Below are 15,089 nucleotides of genomic sequence, written 5' to 3'. Positions count from 1 at the left end.
GGGGGCTGTGAGGGGCGGGGCCTATCGGGAGCGGGACCTGTCGCGGCGCTCGAAGCGGAGCTGCGGGTGATGCCGGAGCTGCGGGAGCGCGGCCGGGTGGTGTCGGCGCCGGGGAAGGTGATCCTGCATGGGGAGCACGCCGTGGTGCACGGCAAGGTACGAGGCCTGGCGCCCCCGCGGGCTCCGGGCTGTTCACTCTCGCACCCAATGCCATGCACGCCGTTTCTGCGTCCCCTTCTCCTTCTCCCCTTCTCCTTCTCCCCTTCTCCTTCTCCCCTTCTCCTTCTCCCCTTCTCCTTCTCCCCTTCTCCTTCTCCCCTTCTCCTTCTCCCCTTCTCCTTCTCCCCTTCTCATGTTTGTCCCCCACCCCCATCACACTGCTCCTCCTCCTCCCTTCACCTGCTTCATCCCCTCCCTTCACCCCTTTCATCCTTTTTTTCACTCTCGTCTCCCTTCTCCCCTCACCCCGCTTCTTCTCGTCCTCATCTCCTTCTCTTTTCACTTCTTCCCTCACCCTGCTTCTCCTCCCCACCCTCACCTTTTTCTCCTCTAACTCTGCTTCTTTTTCTTCCTTATCTCTCTCCCCCCTCTCTGCTCCCTCTCTCTCCCCCCTCTTTCCTCTCTCTCCTCCCTCTTTCCCTTCCTCCCCTTCTCTCCCTCCTCGCCTCTCGCTTCTCCCCCTCGCCTCTCGCTTCTCCCCCCCGCCTCTCGCTTCTCCCCCTCGCCTCACCCTTGCCTCCCAGCCCTTTCACGCTGCTTCTCACCCTCACCCCCCATCCTCTGTTTCTCACCTCACCTCATGCCCTTTCTCCCCACTGCAGGTGGCCTTGGCCGTGGCACTGGACCTGAGGACCTTCCTCCAGCTGCGTCCCTGTGAGGATGACAGGGTGTGCATCCACCTGCCTGGTGTCAGCGTCAAGAGGAGCTGGGATACCTCCAGCCTCCAGGCCCTGTGCAGGGGGTTTGCAGGCAAGCACCAGGAGGAGGAGGAAGAGGCCACTGCCCCATGTCCTGTGCGGTGCTTAATCCTGCCCAGTTCATTCTGTCCCTGGTGCTGGGACCCCACAGGGTTATCCCTTCCCTCTGCAGAATGTTGCTGGGCCTCATTGCCTCTGACCACGCTCAGTGTGTGTTTAATATGTCCCTGCACAGTCAGGCACCCTCACTCCCTCCGTGTGCCTCTTGTGACCTGCCTGATGCTTTGGTATCAGCGAGTGGCCCTTGCCAGAGCCGTGACCTCCTGTTTTGGGTTGCCAGGGGCTTTGTTCTAGTGCTGCCACAGCTCAGGGGATTGTATAATACAGACAGAAGCCAGCAAGGGACTACATCCAGGGAGCCAAAAGAGAGTCTTCCCTGAAGCTCATCTGAGTTGCGAGCCTTTGGGTGAAGGCAGGGACCTGTTTTCCTGCCTCTCTGTTGCATGCCAGCCCTCACTGGAATTTCTGCAGCGCCCTGTACTGGGTGCAGCCCCACTGGTGGTTGTGCCGTTTCCCTCCGTAGTACCTGGTGTTAACTCTTGTCACCCTTGTGAGCAGTGTTTGCTCAGCTGAAAGTGGAGCAAAGTCTGCTGAGTCAGAGCATTGGTAATTTCTCTAGGCACTGACTAAAAGTTCTCCAGCACCAATATTTGGAGTTCAGACTCACATGAAGCGCATCAGAAAATCCGCATTCTTTAATGAACAGTTTGTGACTTGCCAGACTCTATGTAGTGATGGATGAGCACACTGGAAAGTTTAGGCAAGGAGATGGCTGTAATACAGCACAGATGTGAGTGTGGAAACACTGGGGTTTCAGAGTGGCTGCTGAAGATCTTGCTTTTATTTTATGAATCTTCAGGTAGGAAGTTTGTAGGTGAAACCTGAAATTGCCTCAGTCTATTTCTGTTATATGTACTGTTATATATAACGGTAGATTTTCTTGTAAATACTGCTTTCAAGTTTAACAGTTCCCTGGTTTTGAAGTGTTTAAATTCTCCCCTGCTTGCTTTCGTAGCTGACTTTGATGGCCCTAAGTCCCCCAGTGCAGAACAGCTGGATACACTGAGAGAGTTTGCTGGAATCGCTGCCGGAGCCTCAGCTCCCGAGAGCCTCGCTACTCTTGCCTTTCTGTATATGTGCCTGGCTATTTCATCTAAGTATGGGTAAGGTGATCTTCCTGCCCCCAAATAAACCTGCTGTCTTGAGTTGTGTTCACCATTAATTGCTTCTATACGAGGTCATAGGAAGAAACTAAATCTTTGAGGTAAAATAGGAAATGAAAAGGGATCTTGCTTCATTTAAGCCCTCAGCTCCGCAGGAGACTCTTTGGAGCCAAGCTTTTGGGTGAGGGAGCTGGGAATCTTCTGCTCTGATTTAAGCAGCTGTCTTTGAGGTACTGAGGTCAGAGCAATTCATCCCACCCAGAAGTAAGGACAGACATCCCTCTTTTCAGGCTCCTTGTTTCATCCTGGCTTAGGTTAGGAAAATGGTTACAGAAATGAGCTGGAAATTCATTTTCTGAGCTGTGTCTGATCCCTCTCGTGAGCTGAATCTCCCTAAAAATATGAAAAAATTGCGGTAACTACAGCTTGGGGCCTTTCCAGTTTCTGTTGATGAAATCCGTGTAAATTACTGGGCAGGGGCTCACGGCGATGTCTTCTGCAGCACTGCTTGGTGTTTTAAACCAAATCAGGACCTAACTTCAATATTCATAGCAAAGGAATCAAAGGTTAAAGAATTATCATGTGGAGCTGTGTCGTGGTTTGCTTTGCAGCCTCCGAGTTGCTTGGCATTAACGCTGGGGCTGTCATCAGGCTGCTTTGAAGCCATCGGTTGAGACTTCATGTCACTCACCAGCCAGGGAAGAGCTCCTGGGTTTGACATTTGGGTCTGTAACACAACCTGAATGTGTTCAGCGGAGAAAAAGGAGCACGTGGGCACAGATATGTGCATATTTCATCTTCCCCAGCAGCTTGTCACTGCAATGGGATACAACTGCCGTTACAGACTTGGGATATTTTTGCTTTATTTAGAAATATGTTTAAAATTGTGTCTACGGCAATCTTTGCAAGGTTTCTTGATGGTGCTACTAAAGTGTTTAGCTACTAAGTACCCCTCCTAGCAGCTTGACAAGCTGTGCTAATCACGGATCCAATTCAGCGAGGCTTTGTTCTGGTACAATGGCTACGCCAGGCTACTCAGCTGCACTACCAAGCACTCCTGAAGCTCCCACGTGTCGGATGCGAGTGCATGTGCTGATATTGCCAGTTTTCAACAAGCTCTTCCCAGGATCCATCCTAATTGGCATCTTTTGCCTTTGAAACGTTGTCTCAAGACAGAATTCAAGGTCATTGCGTTAGATCCTGCGTGTTTGTGTTTCAGAGACGTTCCCAGCGTGGACATCCTGGTGTGGTCCGAGCTGCCCACGGGAGCTGGGCTAGGTTCGAGTGCTGCGTATGCCGTTTGCTTGGCAGCAGCCCTGCTGATGGCGTGCGGAGCCATCTCCTGCCCGCTGAAGGAGGGAGACTCCACAGCCAGGTAACGCAGGGGCTTTGGATGCACGGCCCAAGGCAGCTCTGCTCTCTCCACCCCTATCTTTCCTTGTAGCTGCACAGATTCTGGCGCTGGCACCTCTCGGGCTCTCTGGCCAACTCCTGGGCTGGGGCTGTGCCTGCAGCATGAGCCCAGCTCTTTTCCCTTCCTCTTCTCTTGCCACCCTGCGTTCCTAGAAGTAGAAGAGGGCTCTGACTCGTGAACTGTGTCTTTACAATTTGCTCCTCCTGATAAAAGCAACTGGATGCAGAGACTTGGTTAAACTTGCACCATTTCCTTTGGTATAAGATATATATGCTTTAAAAAAAAAAAAAAAGCCTTATTTTGCCAAGAAAATAAAACACGCTTTGTAATCCGCTGGGTTTTTTAACCTCTATTTCCTCTTTGTCCCTGAGCGTGTTGCAGGTTTTGCTTTGAGTCCTCAAAGAGATGAGGTTCCTTTCTGTTTATTCTGCATTTTCACATGGATTTATTTTCTGCCTGTGGCACATTTCCTCCCGATCTCTGAGTTTCCTCTTTATCGGTAGCTGGTGAAAGGAGTTTCTTTCTGCCCTGGGGTTGCTTTCCCTTGGAGTTTAGTCTTGAAAAACTGGTCTGCTTTGCTGTGTGTCTGAGGAGGCTCTGTTTAAAGATGCCTGTTGCAGCTGGAGCGGCAGAGCCCTCTATTGTGTGCTCCGTGCCAGGTGCAAACCTTTCATGGTTGGATTTGTGTGGGACTGACAGTGAGACAGCGAGAGGGGGTGACTGTGCTCCTCTTCAAAACCAGAGTTTGCAGCCTGACCTAGAAACACGTTCCTAAATCGGAGCGGTTTGTGTGCTGCATTCGGGCAAATCTCCCAAAGAGTCACACAGCGTGAGAAATGAAAGGCCAGTTCCAAGCCAGGCAGCGAGGATGTCTTCGTTCCCTGCCTGCACGTCTTAGCCACAGCTTGAATAGAGCATGTTTTTTTTTCTTCCAGCTGGCATGCAGAGGGGTAAGTGAGAGATGGGGGTGTCAGACTTCAGAAGGATTTTGCTTAACGTTGCAAGAAAAGAACAGCAAGATATAATGACTCCTGTGTCGAGAAGAATCGCAGCCTCTCAAAGAGGATTAAAAACAAGTGGTTTACAGCAAGCTGCGCTTCTATTTTGAGTAGCAGTGGTGTGAGCTGTTTCCATGAATGCTTCACAAATTAAACATTGGCAAGTGAAATGAAAGGTGTGTGGAGATGGATAAAGACATTCGGCTGAGGCCTGGGGAAGCAAGGAGCTAAAGGAAGTGGCTTCCACATAGCAGGTGGCTATTAGAATTTCTGCCTTGCCTTAGCAGTGGTCAGTGACTCGTTATTTCATGTAAGACTGTGTGATGCTTGTTGAACAGCCTTGTTTGTGCCTCTGTGCCATCGTGTACTCCCTATTCGGGGCCCCATGTTTTAAAAAGCTGTCGAATGCTCATTCTTGCTGTGCCTAACACCAGCTCTGATCTCTGCAGAACATCATTGATGCTGGCATATCTGATACCACTGCGTGTTAGGCCATTTGAACGGTGGCTTGGGATGTGTGCTGTGTCTCTGGACTGCAGACTGTGTTCTAGGAGAGGATTAGAGATGTGTATTTGTATGCCCTTGTGAGTCTGAGTGTGTTAGAGCAGGGTGCAGGAGGGCTAGCTGGCTCCCAGCGGGTGTTGAGCCTCCCTTGGGGTTCCAGGGTTTGAGAGACTCCTACAGGATGGAGGGGAGGAGTGGGTTTGAAACAGCCTGGTGAGTTCTGGAGGTGATTGTGTGGGTACAGGCCCAGTGCAGTGGGTTTTTGATTGATGCTGGGGAGAAATCACTGTGGTGGAATTGTGGTGAAGTTGCAGATAGCGATTGCTTTGTAACTGGTAGCTCTGTGTTTGCTTTTTGTATTGCTATAGCCCATCAATTAGTATTTTCAGCAGGGGCCTTGATTCTTGCCGAGTGTGACCCAGGACCAAACCCTTTGTGCCAGCTTTTGAACTCTCAAAGCCCTTACCAATTTATGTGACTGCTTTTAAGATAACAGGAAGACCTGCTTTTGTGTTTTTAGCGTAACACCTTCTGGATCTGCATTTGGTTCCCGTCTGTGCTCCAAGTGCCAGCATCCAGTGCAGCTTGAAGTGTTAGGAGCCAATCCTTAGAAATCAAAGTCTTTGCTGGAGGCAATAAATCAGTTCCAACTGCACCTTTTGACCCAGTTTGCGAGGCTTCTGTAGCTGAGCAGCTGGCAGTTGCATGTGTGAAATGCAACTTTTACTATTCTCTTCTCACATTGTGCCTTCCACATCTACAAATAACGCTGTCCTGCCTGTTGGTGAGCAGGATCTCAGGCCAAGATGTGTGGTAACACGCAGCGTCGGGGAGGTGGGGATTGGTCTGGACTTGCAGTCAGTTAAATTTGATCTTTGCTCAGCCAGGGCTAGGATCTTCTCCCTGAATCGCCTTCTTCCTTCGCTGCTTTCCTGCAGCAGGAGCACTGGGTAGCAGTCGCACCCTTTGTGGGGTCTCTGTGGAGCAGTGCCCATTCCCCTGGTGGGGCTGGATGTGTTCTACTTGCTGCCACACAGAAAACTGCCGAATGCCAATTGGGTGCTGGAAATGCCCACTCTCTGCTGCAGCGCTCAGGGGGAATGTGCAGTGTCAGGGCTTCCCACAGCAACTGGGTGCCCTGTATGGTTCCCGCTGCCTCCTGCGCTGCTTTTCTGACATCAGTGTGTGCAGATTTGGGTTGTGATTGGAGTAATTTTCTTGCCTTTCAGGTGGACAGAAGAAGAGTTGACTCTCATTAACAGCTGGGCTTTCCAGGGGGAGCGGGTGATCCACGGCAATCCCTCTGGTGTGGATAATGCTGTTGGAACTTGGGGTATGTCTGTGTTTGTGGCTCCCTGACACTGAATGTGGGTGCTGGGGAGGAGCTGAGGGGCTGGCGGAGCAGCAGCCACGCTTCTCTTCTCTGCTGCAGCGTCTGTCAGCGGTGGGAAAGTGGTGAGCAGAAGCTACAGGTTGCATTTCTGCAAATGATAAGGCTTGGCTGGGATTGCTGTGGGAACTTTGGATGGAGCAGGTTGCCTCACTGCACTGATGTGCAGCGAAGGGATGAGGAACTCACAAATTCAGGTCCTTCTTTTGACCCGAGTAGAGGGAATCCTTTCCCGTCTTGATTTGCTCCATTTGTAGGCTGGGACTGGAGCCAGGAAGGCTGCTGGAGACTCGCTGCAGTGACACCAGGGATCTGTGCCCCCAGGCAAGTGCCGTGGGGCAGAGGCCCTGTGGCAAATAACTGATATTTAAACATTCTGGCGTGAACAAAGGAACCTAATCCCATCCCCAGGATAAATGCGGTTGGACAGCTGTCATTTAGTTTCAATTAGCAGAGACTTCCAAGTGTTTTGGAAGTGTCCTTGGAAACTTTTAATAATCTTTCTAATGAGACCTAATCGCAATGCCTCTGTAAAAGTAGGAACTGAGTGAGACATTCCTTCTGGACAATGAAATTCTGGGCTGAAGGATGACTGCTGACATGAGTGCACACGTTCAGTCCAATTTGAAGTCCACACGCTTGGCTCTGCCCTAGAGGATCACTGCTTGATTCTTTTTTTTTTCACTAAAGACTTAATGCTGGCCAAACTCTTTGCCTTTAAAAACTATTTAACGTGATCACAGAGTAGAAGAGAGCGAAGGAAAAGGCATTGGGTTAACTATGTCCAGCCAGACGCTCTCATTAAGTCAGCAGGGTGAGGCAGATTCATGCTGTCTGAGAAAATGGTTCATTTAGCTGGTGTTTCTTGCAATTACTGTCATATGCAGTGGGTGAGGTTCTGAAGATGAAAGACCTTCTGTCTCTTACGACACTGTTATCTCGGCTCACTGTGTACTGAGACAATGCATGTATTTTACTTTAGGTGGAGCCCTGAGATACCAGTCAGGAGAAATCACACCCTTAAAGAGGTAATATTAGAGTTTAAAAATAACACTTGCGTATGGTGGGTGGAATATGTCACTGGGTGGATCTCATAGGGTGGGAGATTGATGGGAGACGGCTCACAGTGTGGTGGAAGGGCTTTGTAACCAGGTTTTACAGTGTGTGTGGGTGCCTTGAGTTCTGTCGTGGTTTGGGGTGGATGGGAACAATGGAATGTTTGGTCATTATCTGACATTAGATGAACACCATGCAAAGGATCAATATTAATTTCATGGCATTATGGGCAGCAGGAACAGATCTGCTCCTGGCAGCAAATGAAATTGCAGGGAGGAGGAACTTTTTGCTTACCTGGTGGTAGGACTGTTTGAAAACCAAGCTGCAGAGACAAATCCAGGTCCTGCGTGTTCCCTCTGCCTCCTGCCAAGGAAGTATAATCTGCCTCCATTAAAATCTTTCACAGTGCATGAAATTGCTCTATTAGCAGTTAATGGCTACTACTGGATAGTCTCACAGTATTTCAAAGTAAAGAATTTGCTTGAAAAGCATGGATTTCAGTAAATACATTACAGTCCTGTTTATAGCGCTAGTACGGTTGTTCTTTGTGTCTAGAAGGAATGAGCCTCAACCCAGTCAGCATTTAAGCATCTGCTTAACTTTTTTAAACTAGTGGGACTCCTCATCTTGGGTGTCTTACTCAAATAGTCCTTTGGAGGCAAAAGGAACCGTAGCTGCATGGGCCTTGGGGGCTGCTGGGGGACATGAAAGAAAGAGGTGAGGTGGTGTCTCTTGCTGTTTCCAGGGTACCGACACTGCGGATCTTGCTGACCAACACAAAAGTTCCTCGAAGCACCAAGGTCCTGGTGGCTGGTGTCAAAGAGAAGATCCTGAAGGTGCGGCACCTGTGTGGTTATGAGGGTGGAGATATGTGGTGGGACGGGGTGGGGACACAAATCTCACTACAAGGACATGGAGGCGCTGGAGAGTGTCAAGAGGAGGGCAACAAAGCTGGTGAAGGAGCTGAAGAGCAAGTGTTGAGAGGCGGCTGAGGGACCTGGGGTTGTTTAGCCTGGAGAGAAGGAGGCTGAGGGGAGACCTTATCAGTGTCTACAACTCCCTCAAAGGAGGTTGGAGTAAGGTGAAGTAACAAGGGACAGGATGAGAGGAAATGGCCTCAAGTTGCACCAGGGGAGGTTTAGGTTGGATATCGGGAAAAACTTCTTTACAGAAAGGATTCTCAGGCACTGACATGGGCAGAGGCTGCCCAGGGAGGTGGTAGAGTCCCCATCCCTGGAGGTCTTTAAAAAATGTGTAGGCAAGGTGCTCAGGGATCTGGTTTAGCAGTGGACAGGCTTGGATGGATTCTTATCTCAAAGGTCTTTTCCAACCTAATGATTCTATGATTCTCCAGGACTAACAGAGCTCGCCACAAAAATCACTAGTCCCTTCCTCTGGCCTGTTTTCATTTCTTTTCCAGTTTCTGCAGGTGAGACCTACTTACAGTTACCCTGCTCTGCAGAGTGGGGTGTCCATGAATGAATACCCCTGGGTGGAGTGAGGAATTGTCCAGTGCAAAGAGATTGGGGCTGGTTTTATCACAGTGGTGTTAGAAGACTCGCGAGCAGCCTTCTCACATCTTGCCCTCCCCCCTCTCAGTTCCCTGCTATAATGAACCCAGTGCTGGACTCCATCGATGCAATTTCTCAGGAGTGCCAAAGTGTTCTGGAAGTGATGCCTGCAAATCCATCACCGGAGTATTACCCTGTGCTGGAGGTAAGGGGCTCGTTTGCCAGTATTTTTAGACACTGTTACTGTTGAACATCAAAATGTCATTTAAAGAACATTAGGTCTAAGAAAAAATTTGATAGCAGGAAATGTTCAGTTCCGAGTGAAACAATGGTCTGTGTACTCTGCTTTTAATGCCCTTCCTGGAGCCAAGGGACAGAAAATGACGCTGATGTCTCTTCACGGTAGTGTGGAGGGAGGGAGGCAGTGGGCCTGGTGCTTTCTGGACCTGTAGCTCTGCTGGATTCATTTCCCTTTGCTAAGAAACGTGGAGTGAGTTCAGGCTGAGATGCTGCCTCCTCCGCCACGGGCCAGCCACGCTCATTCTGGCAATCGCTGCGTGTGAAGCAACTGCTTTGTCATTGCCAAGGCTGGAGCGAGGAGCGGAGAGCCCAGCAGCCACTGTTTTGTGATGGACTGGTTACGAGCCAGCTCCCATTGCTCTGCACTCATCCTGGCTCCGGAGAATAGCAGACAGAGTTGTGCCCAGAGCTGACCTGACATTGATGCATGAGGTGCATACAAAGATCTGTGTTTGTCTTGGCTTTGTTCGAAGTAGGAGAGGCTGCTGTGGTGGGGGGAAACATGCGTCCAAGTGGAAGGAGTTTTTTGTGGTGCTGAGAGCACCGTCATACCGATTCATGCAGCCGCTGGGTAAGGATATGCAGAGTCCCAGCTGAGGCAAACCTGGCCTGGTCCTGGGTGCCAAGCGACTTGGACGGTCGAGAACCATTTCGTACCATCAGTGCAGGTCCTTGTTGGCATCTGAATCCCTCCCTTTGGCTCTCCTGTGAGGACCTGTGCTTGTCCTTGCTCTTGCTGGTCGATTGTCCTCTCCACAGCCATTTGTGTACCCTCTGGAGGCGCAGGAGCAGGCTGTGGGGTGGGACAGGGCTGCTGTCCCAGCTCTGTGGCAGCAGTGTCAGGTCACTCTGTTAACAGCCTTCTCCTCTTTGCTTCGGGCTGTGTTGCCTGAAGCAACCTCACTGTTGCCTGAAGCAGCTGTGTGTGAGTGAGCTGCTGCAGGGATGCAGTGAGGACGGGAGGGTCTCCCATGGGATTCTGCTCCCTTCACACCAAGAAGGGTGATGGGTTTCTACACCCATCAGGGTTGGCTGAACCTAACTGAGCTGGCAGGGCTGAGGGAGATCTGGAGTCTTTGCAGCGCAGCTTCAGGCAGCCCCCGTCCACCTCAATGCCACACGGCTCAGGCTGTCGGAAATATTAGGGGTCAGCGAAGAGGAGGGCTAATTGGAAGTGTGCTTTGAGATCCCCACATGCAAGATGCCAAGGCAGCCTTGTCCACAGCGCCCAGGAAGCAGCACTACGCTGAGCCGGCTTCTGTCTTGAATCTGTTGGGTTGTCTTGAGCTTGCAGAGCCCACAGAGGCACACTTGATTGTATGCAGCATTTATATATATATATTTGGCTGTTTCTGAAATGTGCAGTTCTGGACAGCATTGTAGTTGAACCACCGAACTAGTCTACTGTGTCATAAGCTGTCATCCGATTCCTGGCAGATTTTGGATCAGGAGATGACAGGTGTCTTGGATCATCATAGACAGCGCTGTGCCCTCACTCAGGCATATAAAGAGGCCCATAGATAGACGTCTGTCCACCCCAGCACAGAACTTGTGATGTATGCACTCTGCATGCGCCTGGCTAATTCATCTCCCCACATTTGTTTAACTGCGATACAGAAATCGTCTGGGGGGGCGGGTGCAGAGGGGTTATTTCTGCATTGTCCCCTCCTGTTTGTGTTGGCAGAAGACCAGTGCAGAGCTAAGAGAGGGTGGTGTGACTGACACCTGCCACCCTGCAGCGTGGCTCCTGCTGCTCCCTGTGCAGGCATCCATCCCAGCCCACCATGAGCTGTGGGCAGGGAGGTGCTTGGTGCCAAGCACCAAGTTGGAGAGGGGAGCACAGGGCTCCTGTTAGGGAGCTGCTCTGGGACTGCTCCTGTCTCAGCTGGCTCCTCTCTGGGACAGTGAGGGAAACAGCTGCCACACACCAGGGAGATGATCGAGTTGTTGTGTCAGACCAGCATTGCTGAGGGCGAGATTCTTCCAGACCTGCTTCCACTGACGGCACTGGGAGGGCACTGCAGTGCTTGGGGGCCTGGTGCCGGTTCCTGACCCTGCTCTAGGCTTGCTCTGAGTGCAGGCTAAGCCCTTCCCTCTGTTCCTTAATTCCTCCCCTCTAGTACTTCGGAGGAGTGAAGCCATAACTCTCACCTCTCTAGGTTGTCCGTCGCTTGGGCCATTTGGACTTTGCTGCCGTGGCAGCTTACTCCAGGCGCAGCAGAGTGTGTGGCTGGTTTGAGGAGCGTGGCAGGGATGCACTTGAAGCTCTGGTTGGAGAGCAGCCTCGCTTGGAGAGTGGCTTGTGCTGCTCTCCCCCGAAGGGAGAACCCTCTCGACCCCACTTGAGCCGGTTGCCACATTCCCAGCGTGGTGCTGGTGAGAGGCCCCTTGGCTCGCAGCCCAGGCCCTGCCTGCGAGGAGGGAGAAGCGCTGCACAGTGCAAATGAGGAGAGGTAACTCCATGTCGCCTCTCCAGCAATGCCGTTTTGAACTTGGCTGTGTCAGAAGTCCCCTGGACTTAGTTATGCTGGATGGATTGCAGAGCAGGGCAGGGTGACAGCTAGGAATGAGAGATGCTGGCTTAGTGCCCTTCCCGCGGCAGCGAGGGGGCTTGCACGGTCTCCTGCTCAACATTCCTGTGACGGGGGAGAGGTCAAGCATCAAGGAGCTCTGATTTAGCACCTGAAATGCCTGCTGGCAGCTCATGGTGACTGAGATTTTCTCTGTCTACCCTGAGCAAGGAGGGCCACCTCTGTCGCTGTGGTGGGCAGCACCAGCAAATATCGTGAGAGGGACACGGGGACGTGGGCAGCCTGCGGCTCAGACCCTGCCCTCAACCTTGCTGCCGAGTGCTGCTGGGCCCCGAGCCGCCCTTCCTGCAGGAATGGGATGGCTGGGAAAGCAGAGCAGCTCTCCTGCACCTCAGCGGGATGGGAGCCATGGCTGTGAAGAGTCTTTGTCACCATGCATGCTTATCTGACGTATATGCAGTTGCTTTTAGGAACTCTTTGATATAAATCAACACCACTTAAATGTGATCGGAGTTGGCCATCCCTCCCTGGACAGGCTGTGCCGGGTGACGGCATCCCACGGCCTGCATAGCAAGCTGACTGGAGCTGGCGGAGGCGGCTGTGGCATCACCCTGCTGAGACCAGGTCGGTAACCCTCTGCTCACCCTGGCATCCTTCCCCTATTCTGCACAGCCCTGCCATTGTGGGCAGGTTTGCAAGTAGAGGGATATGATTCTAGTCTTCGTGTGGCTGTGGTGTGACGTGAAGCCGTGTCGTGAGCGGGATGGTGTCTAACAGAGCTGCCTGGCAGTGTGGTTTGCAGTGTTTCGTGCAGGGGCGATTCAGTGCATTCGTTTATGTGTGTCAGGTCTCCTGGGCATTGGCCCAGCTCCAGGGGATACAAGTTTAAACGCGCGATGGCCCATTTTGGTCTCCCTGCAGTGACCTAGCTGACTAACTGGCTGCTTTTGCCTTCCTCTTGGCAGATACCTCCCCGCTGGCCGTGGAAGCAGCCAAGCGAGACTTATGTGCCTGTGGATTTGAATGCTGGGAGACCAATATCGGGGCCCCCGGAGTGACCCTGCACCACTCCTCGTCTTTAAATGCTGAAGTGCTGCACGCGCTCTCCGAGAGTTAAGCTTCTGCCTCTGGCAAGACTGAGCTCTTGGCACCGCATCCTCAAAGCAATAGCTGTGCGTGCCCTGATGCCTGGAAACTTCTCTGTGACTCTGTCTGTGGTTGAGGGCCTCTGGATGTGGGTGCGGAGCCAATTTTGGGCCTGGTGGCACTGGGAGTCGGGGCTGCGATGAGGACCCGGGAGCAACTGCTTGCACTTGGGCTCTGTGGGTGTTTGACCCAGGATCTCAAAATCCTGTTTTGAATTTACTTACTCAACTCCTGTGCTAATCCCAAGAGGCAGGAGGAGAGGGTCTTGGCTGGATTCCAGCGCGGATAATGACACTTCGCTTGATTCTGCTGCTTCAGATGCATGTGGTGTCTCTTCCTTTCTCCCCTGGTGTCCTGTGAAGGCAGGCAGCGAGGCTGGCGAGGCGGATGTGCAGAGCACTTTGACGTTTTTGGGTGAAAAGCATCTTGGCAGCTCAGGGCTTGACACTCAGGTCTGTATTTCTCCTGGGCTGCAGTTCACGGTGGAGAGGAAACCTTTAAATCCACGTCTTAGCTGCTACTAATACAAAGTTATTAAAATGAAAGAAACAGCCCATTTCTAATGAAACTATCACTGTGTTCACTCTTTACTGTAATCTCCGTCTGGGCTGATAAACAGAGTCCCACAACCAGGCTCTGTTTTCTGTTCATGTGCTTAAAGTCTGGTTCAAACAGCAACTGTCACCTGCAAGGAGGGTGGCTGAAAGCAAGGAAAATCTTAAGATTTCTCCTTCCAATTGCTGTTCTGGGGTCTCTCATGCTTCAGTCTTAAAGGAGCGTGTCCTCCGCGCTGCCGGTCGTGTGGGGTACATAAAACATCCCGCTGCCAGCGCAGGGGAGAATGGGGCTAGAGGGGGGCAGCGACAGAGCACACACACGTTTGGTTTAGCTTGAAGTAATTGGTTTTAAGTACAAAAAAAAGCCCTACATCCACTTCCTCAAAAGCTGCCCATAACTTGCAATTGGCGGACGATTAAACCTAAATGCGTTTGAACTTCTTACGCAAACGTAAAACGGAGTTTTGGCTTCTGTATTTTTCATGAGTTGTACAGCAGGACTGCAGGGAATTGGCTGGTGAGGGTTGAAGTGTCTTGAAGTAACATGCTGACTCGTGGTGGCTGTGGTCTCTTCTGTGCCTGCTGAAGAGGCTTTATCCTTATTATATTGTCTGGGAGTTTTTGGGGTGTCTTTTTGTGTAGCTTTGTTCAAGAAGTCCTTCGTTGAAAGCTGAATAATAAACTGGCAGAGGTGGGGGAGCTTGCCTGCTCCCGGTGCAGGAATAAAGAATCAAGCGTGAGAAGCTGAGACGTACGAGCTTGAAAATCCTGGCATCGTGATGACCAGCTTTAGTTCGCTGATCAGACGTAAAACTGTCTCTGGTTTTAATAAATTGATGGGTTTTTATGTGCAAAGCGTTCTTTGATAATTATGCTGGATACAAAAGGGAAAAAGTACCTTACACTGCTTCAATAAAAACAGGTTTCAGACGCTGGGTTTCTACATGTCTAATTACAATTCCAATTTGCATCCAAGAGCGGCTTTACACTAATCACAAGTCAGAAAGCCTGATAAATAATTTACCATTTTCTAATACAGTGTAATCAATGTGAGGATCTGGAAGCGTGTTGACTCTATCACCGCTTAAATGTGTCTGTAGTTTCTCCTGGTTAGCACAAAGAAATGCCAAACCCAGTGCAGAGAAACTTCACTTCAAAATGATGTGTCTGGGGCTGATCCTCATTAGCTGCTTTCCTTGGGAGACGGCCTTGCCGTCACGGTGCCAATGCTGGAGGAGCGCAGAGGGAAAGAACGGAATGAAAATGTTGATTTGCTGGTTTAAATCATAATTAAAATTGGTGATTGAAACAGACCAACTGGCCTGGAAAAAGGTGGTGGTTGAACCCAGCAGCCGAGACATGTAGGTGATCTGGAACGTGAGGAGGTGCAGCACACTTGGTGGGTGCAAGCTCCCCTTCCCAGGGAAGGTCCAGCTGCCTCTGGAGATTTTCTCCAGCCTGGGTGATGTTCCTGTGCTGATTGAGGGTCGGTGGCAGCAGCCACCCCATCCTGGCAGGGATGGGCAGGAGCGTGACCCTGGG

At 51.2% G+C, this 15,089-nt stretch overlaps 1 protein-coding gene across 1 annotated transcript; it reads left to right on the top strand.

The window, feature by feature from the left end:
* Positions 1-20: 20 nt before the first annotated feature.
* Positions 21-14,829, top strand: MVK (mevalonate kinase). Its single transcript, XM_009560495.2, has 10 exons — positions 21-156; positions 822-969; positions 1,993-2,140; positions 3,360-3,515; positions 6,286-6,389; positions 7,429-7,474; positions 8,248-8,338; positions 9,102-9,218; positions 12,315-12,468; positions 12,810-14,829. Exons 1-10 carry the CDS (start codon positions 70-72, stop codon positions 12,959-12,961), a joined length of 1,203 nt encoding a protein of 400 aa, XP_009558790.2. The 5' UTR covers positions 21-69; the 3' UTR covers positions 12,962-14,829.
* Positions 14,830-15,089: the final 260 nt, after the last annotated feature.

Source organism: Cuculus canorus, chromosome 17 (assembly GCF_017976375.1).
Source record: "Cuculus canorus isolate bCucCan1 chromosome 17, bCucCan1.pri, whole genome shotgun sequence".
In the NCBI taxonomy this organism is placed as follows: Eukaryota; Metazoa; Chordata; class Aves; order Cuculiformes; family Cuculidae; genus Cuculus; species Cuculus canorus.
This window is presented reverse-complemented; position numbering and strand designations above follow the sequence as displayed.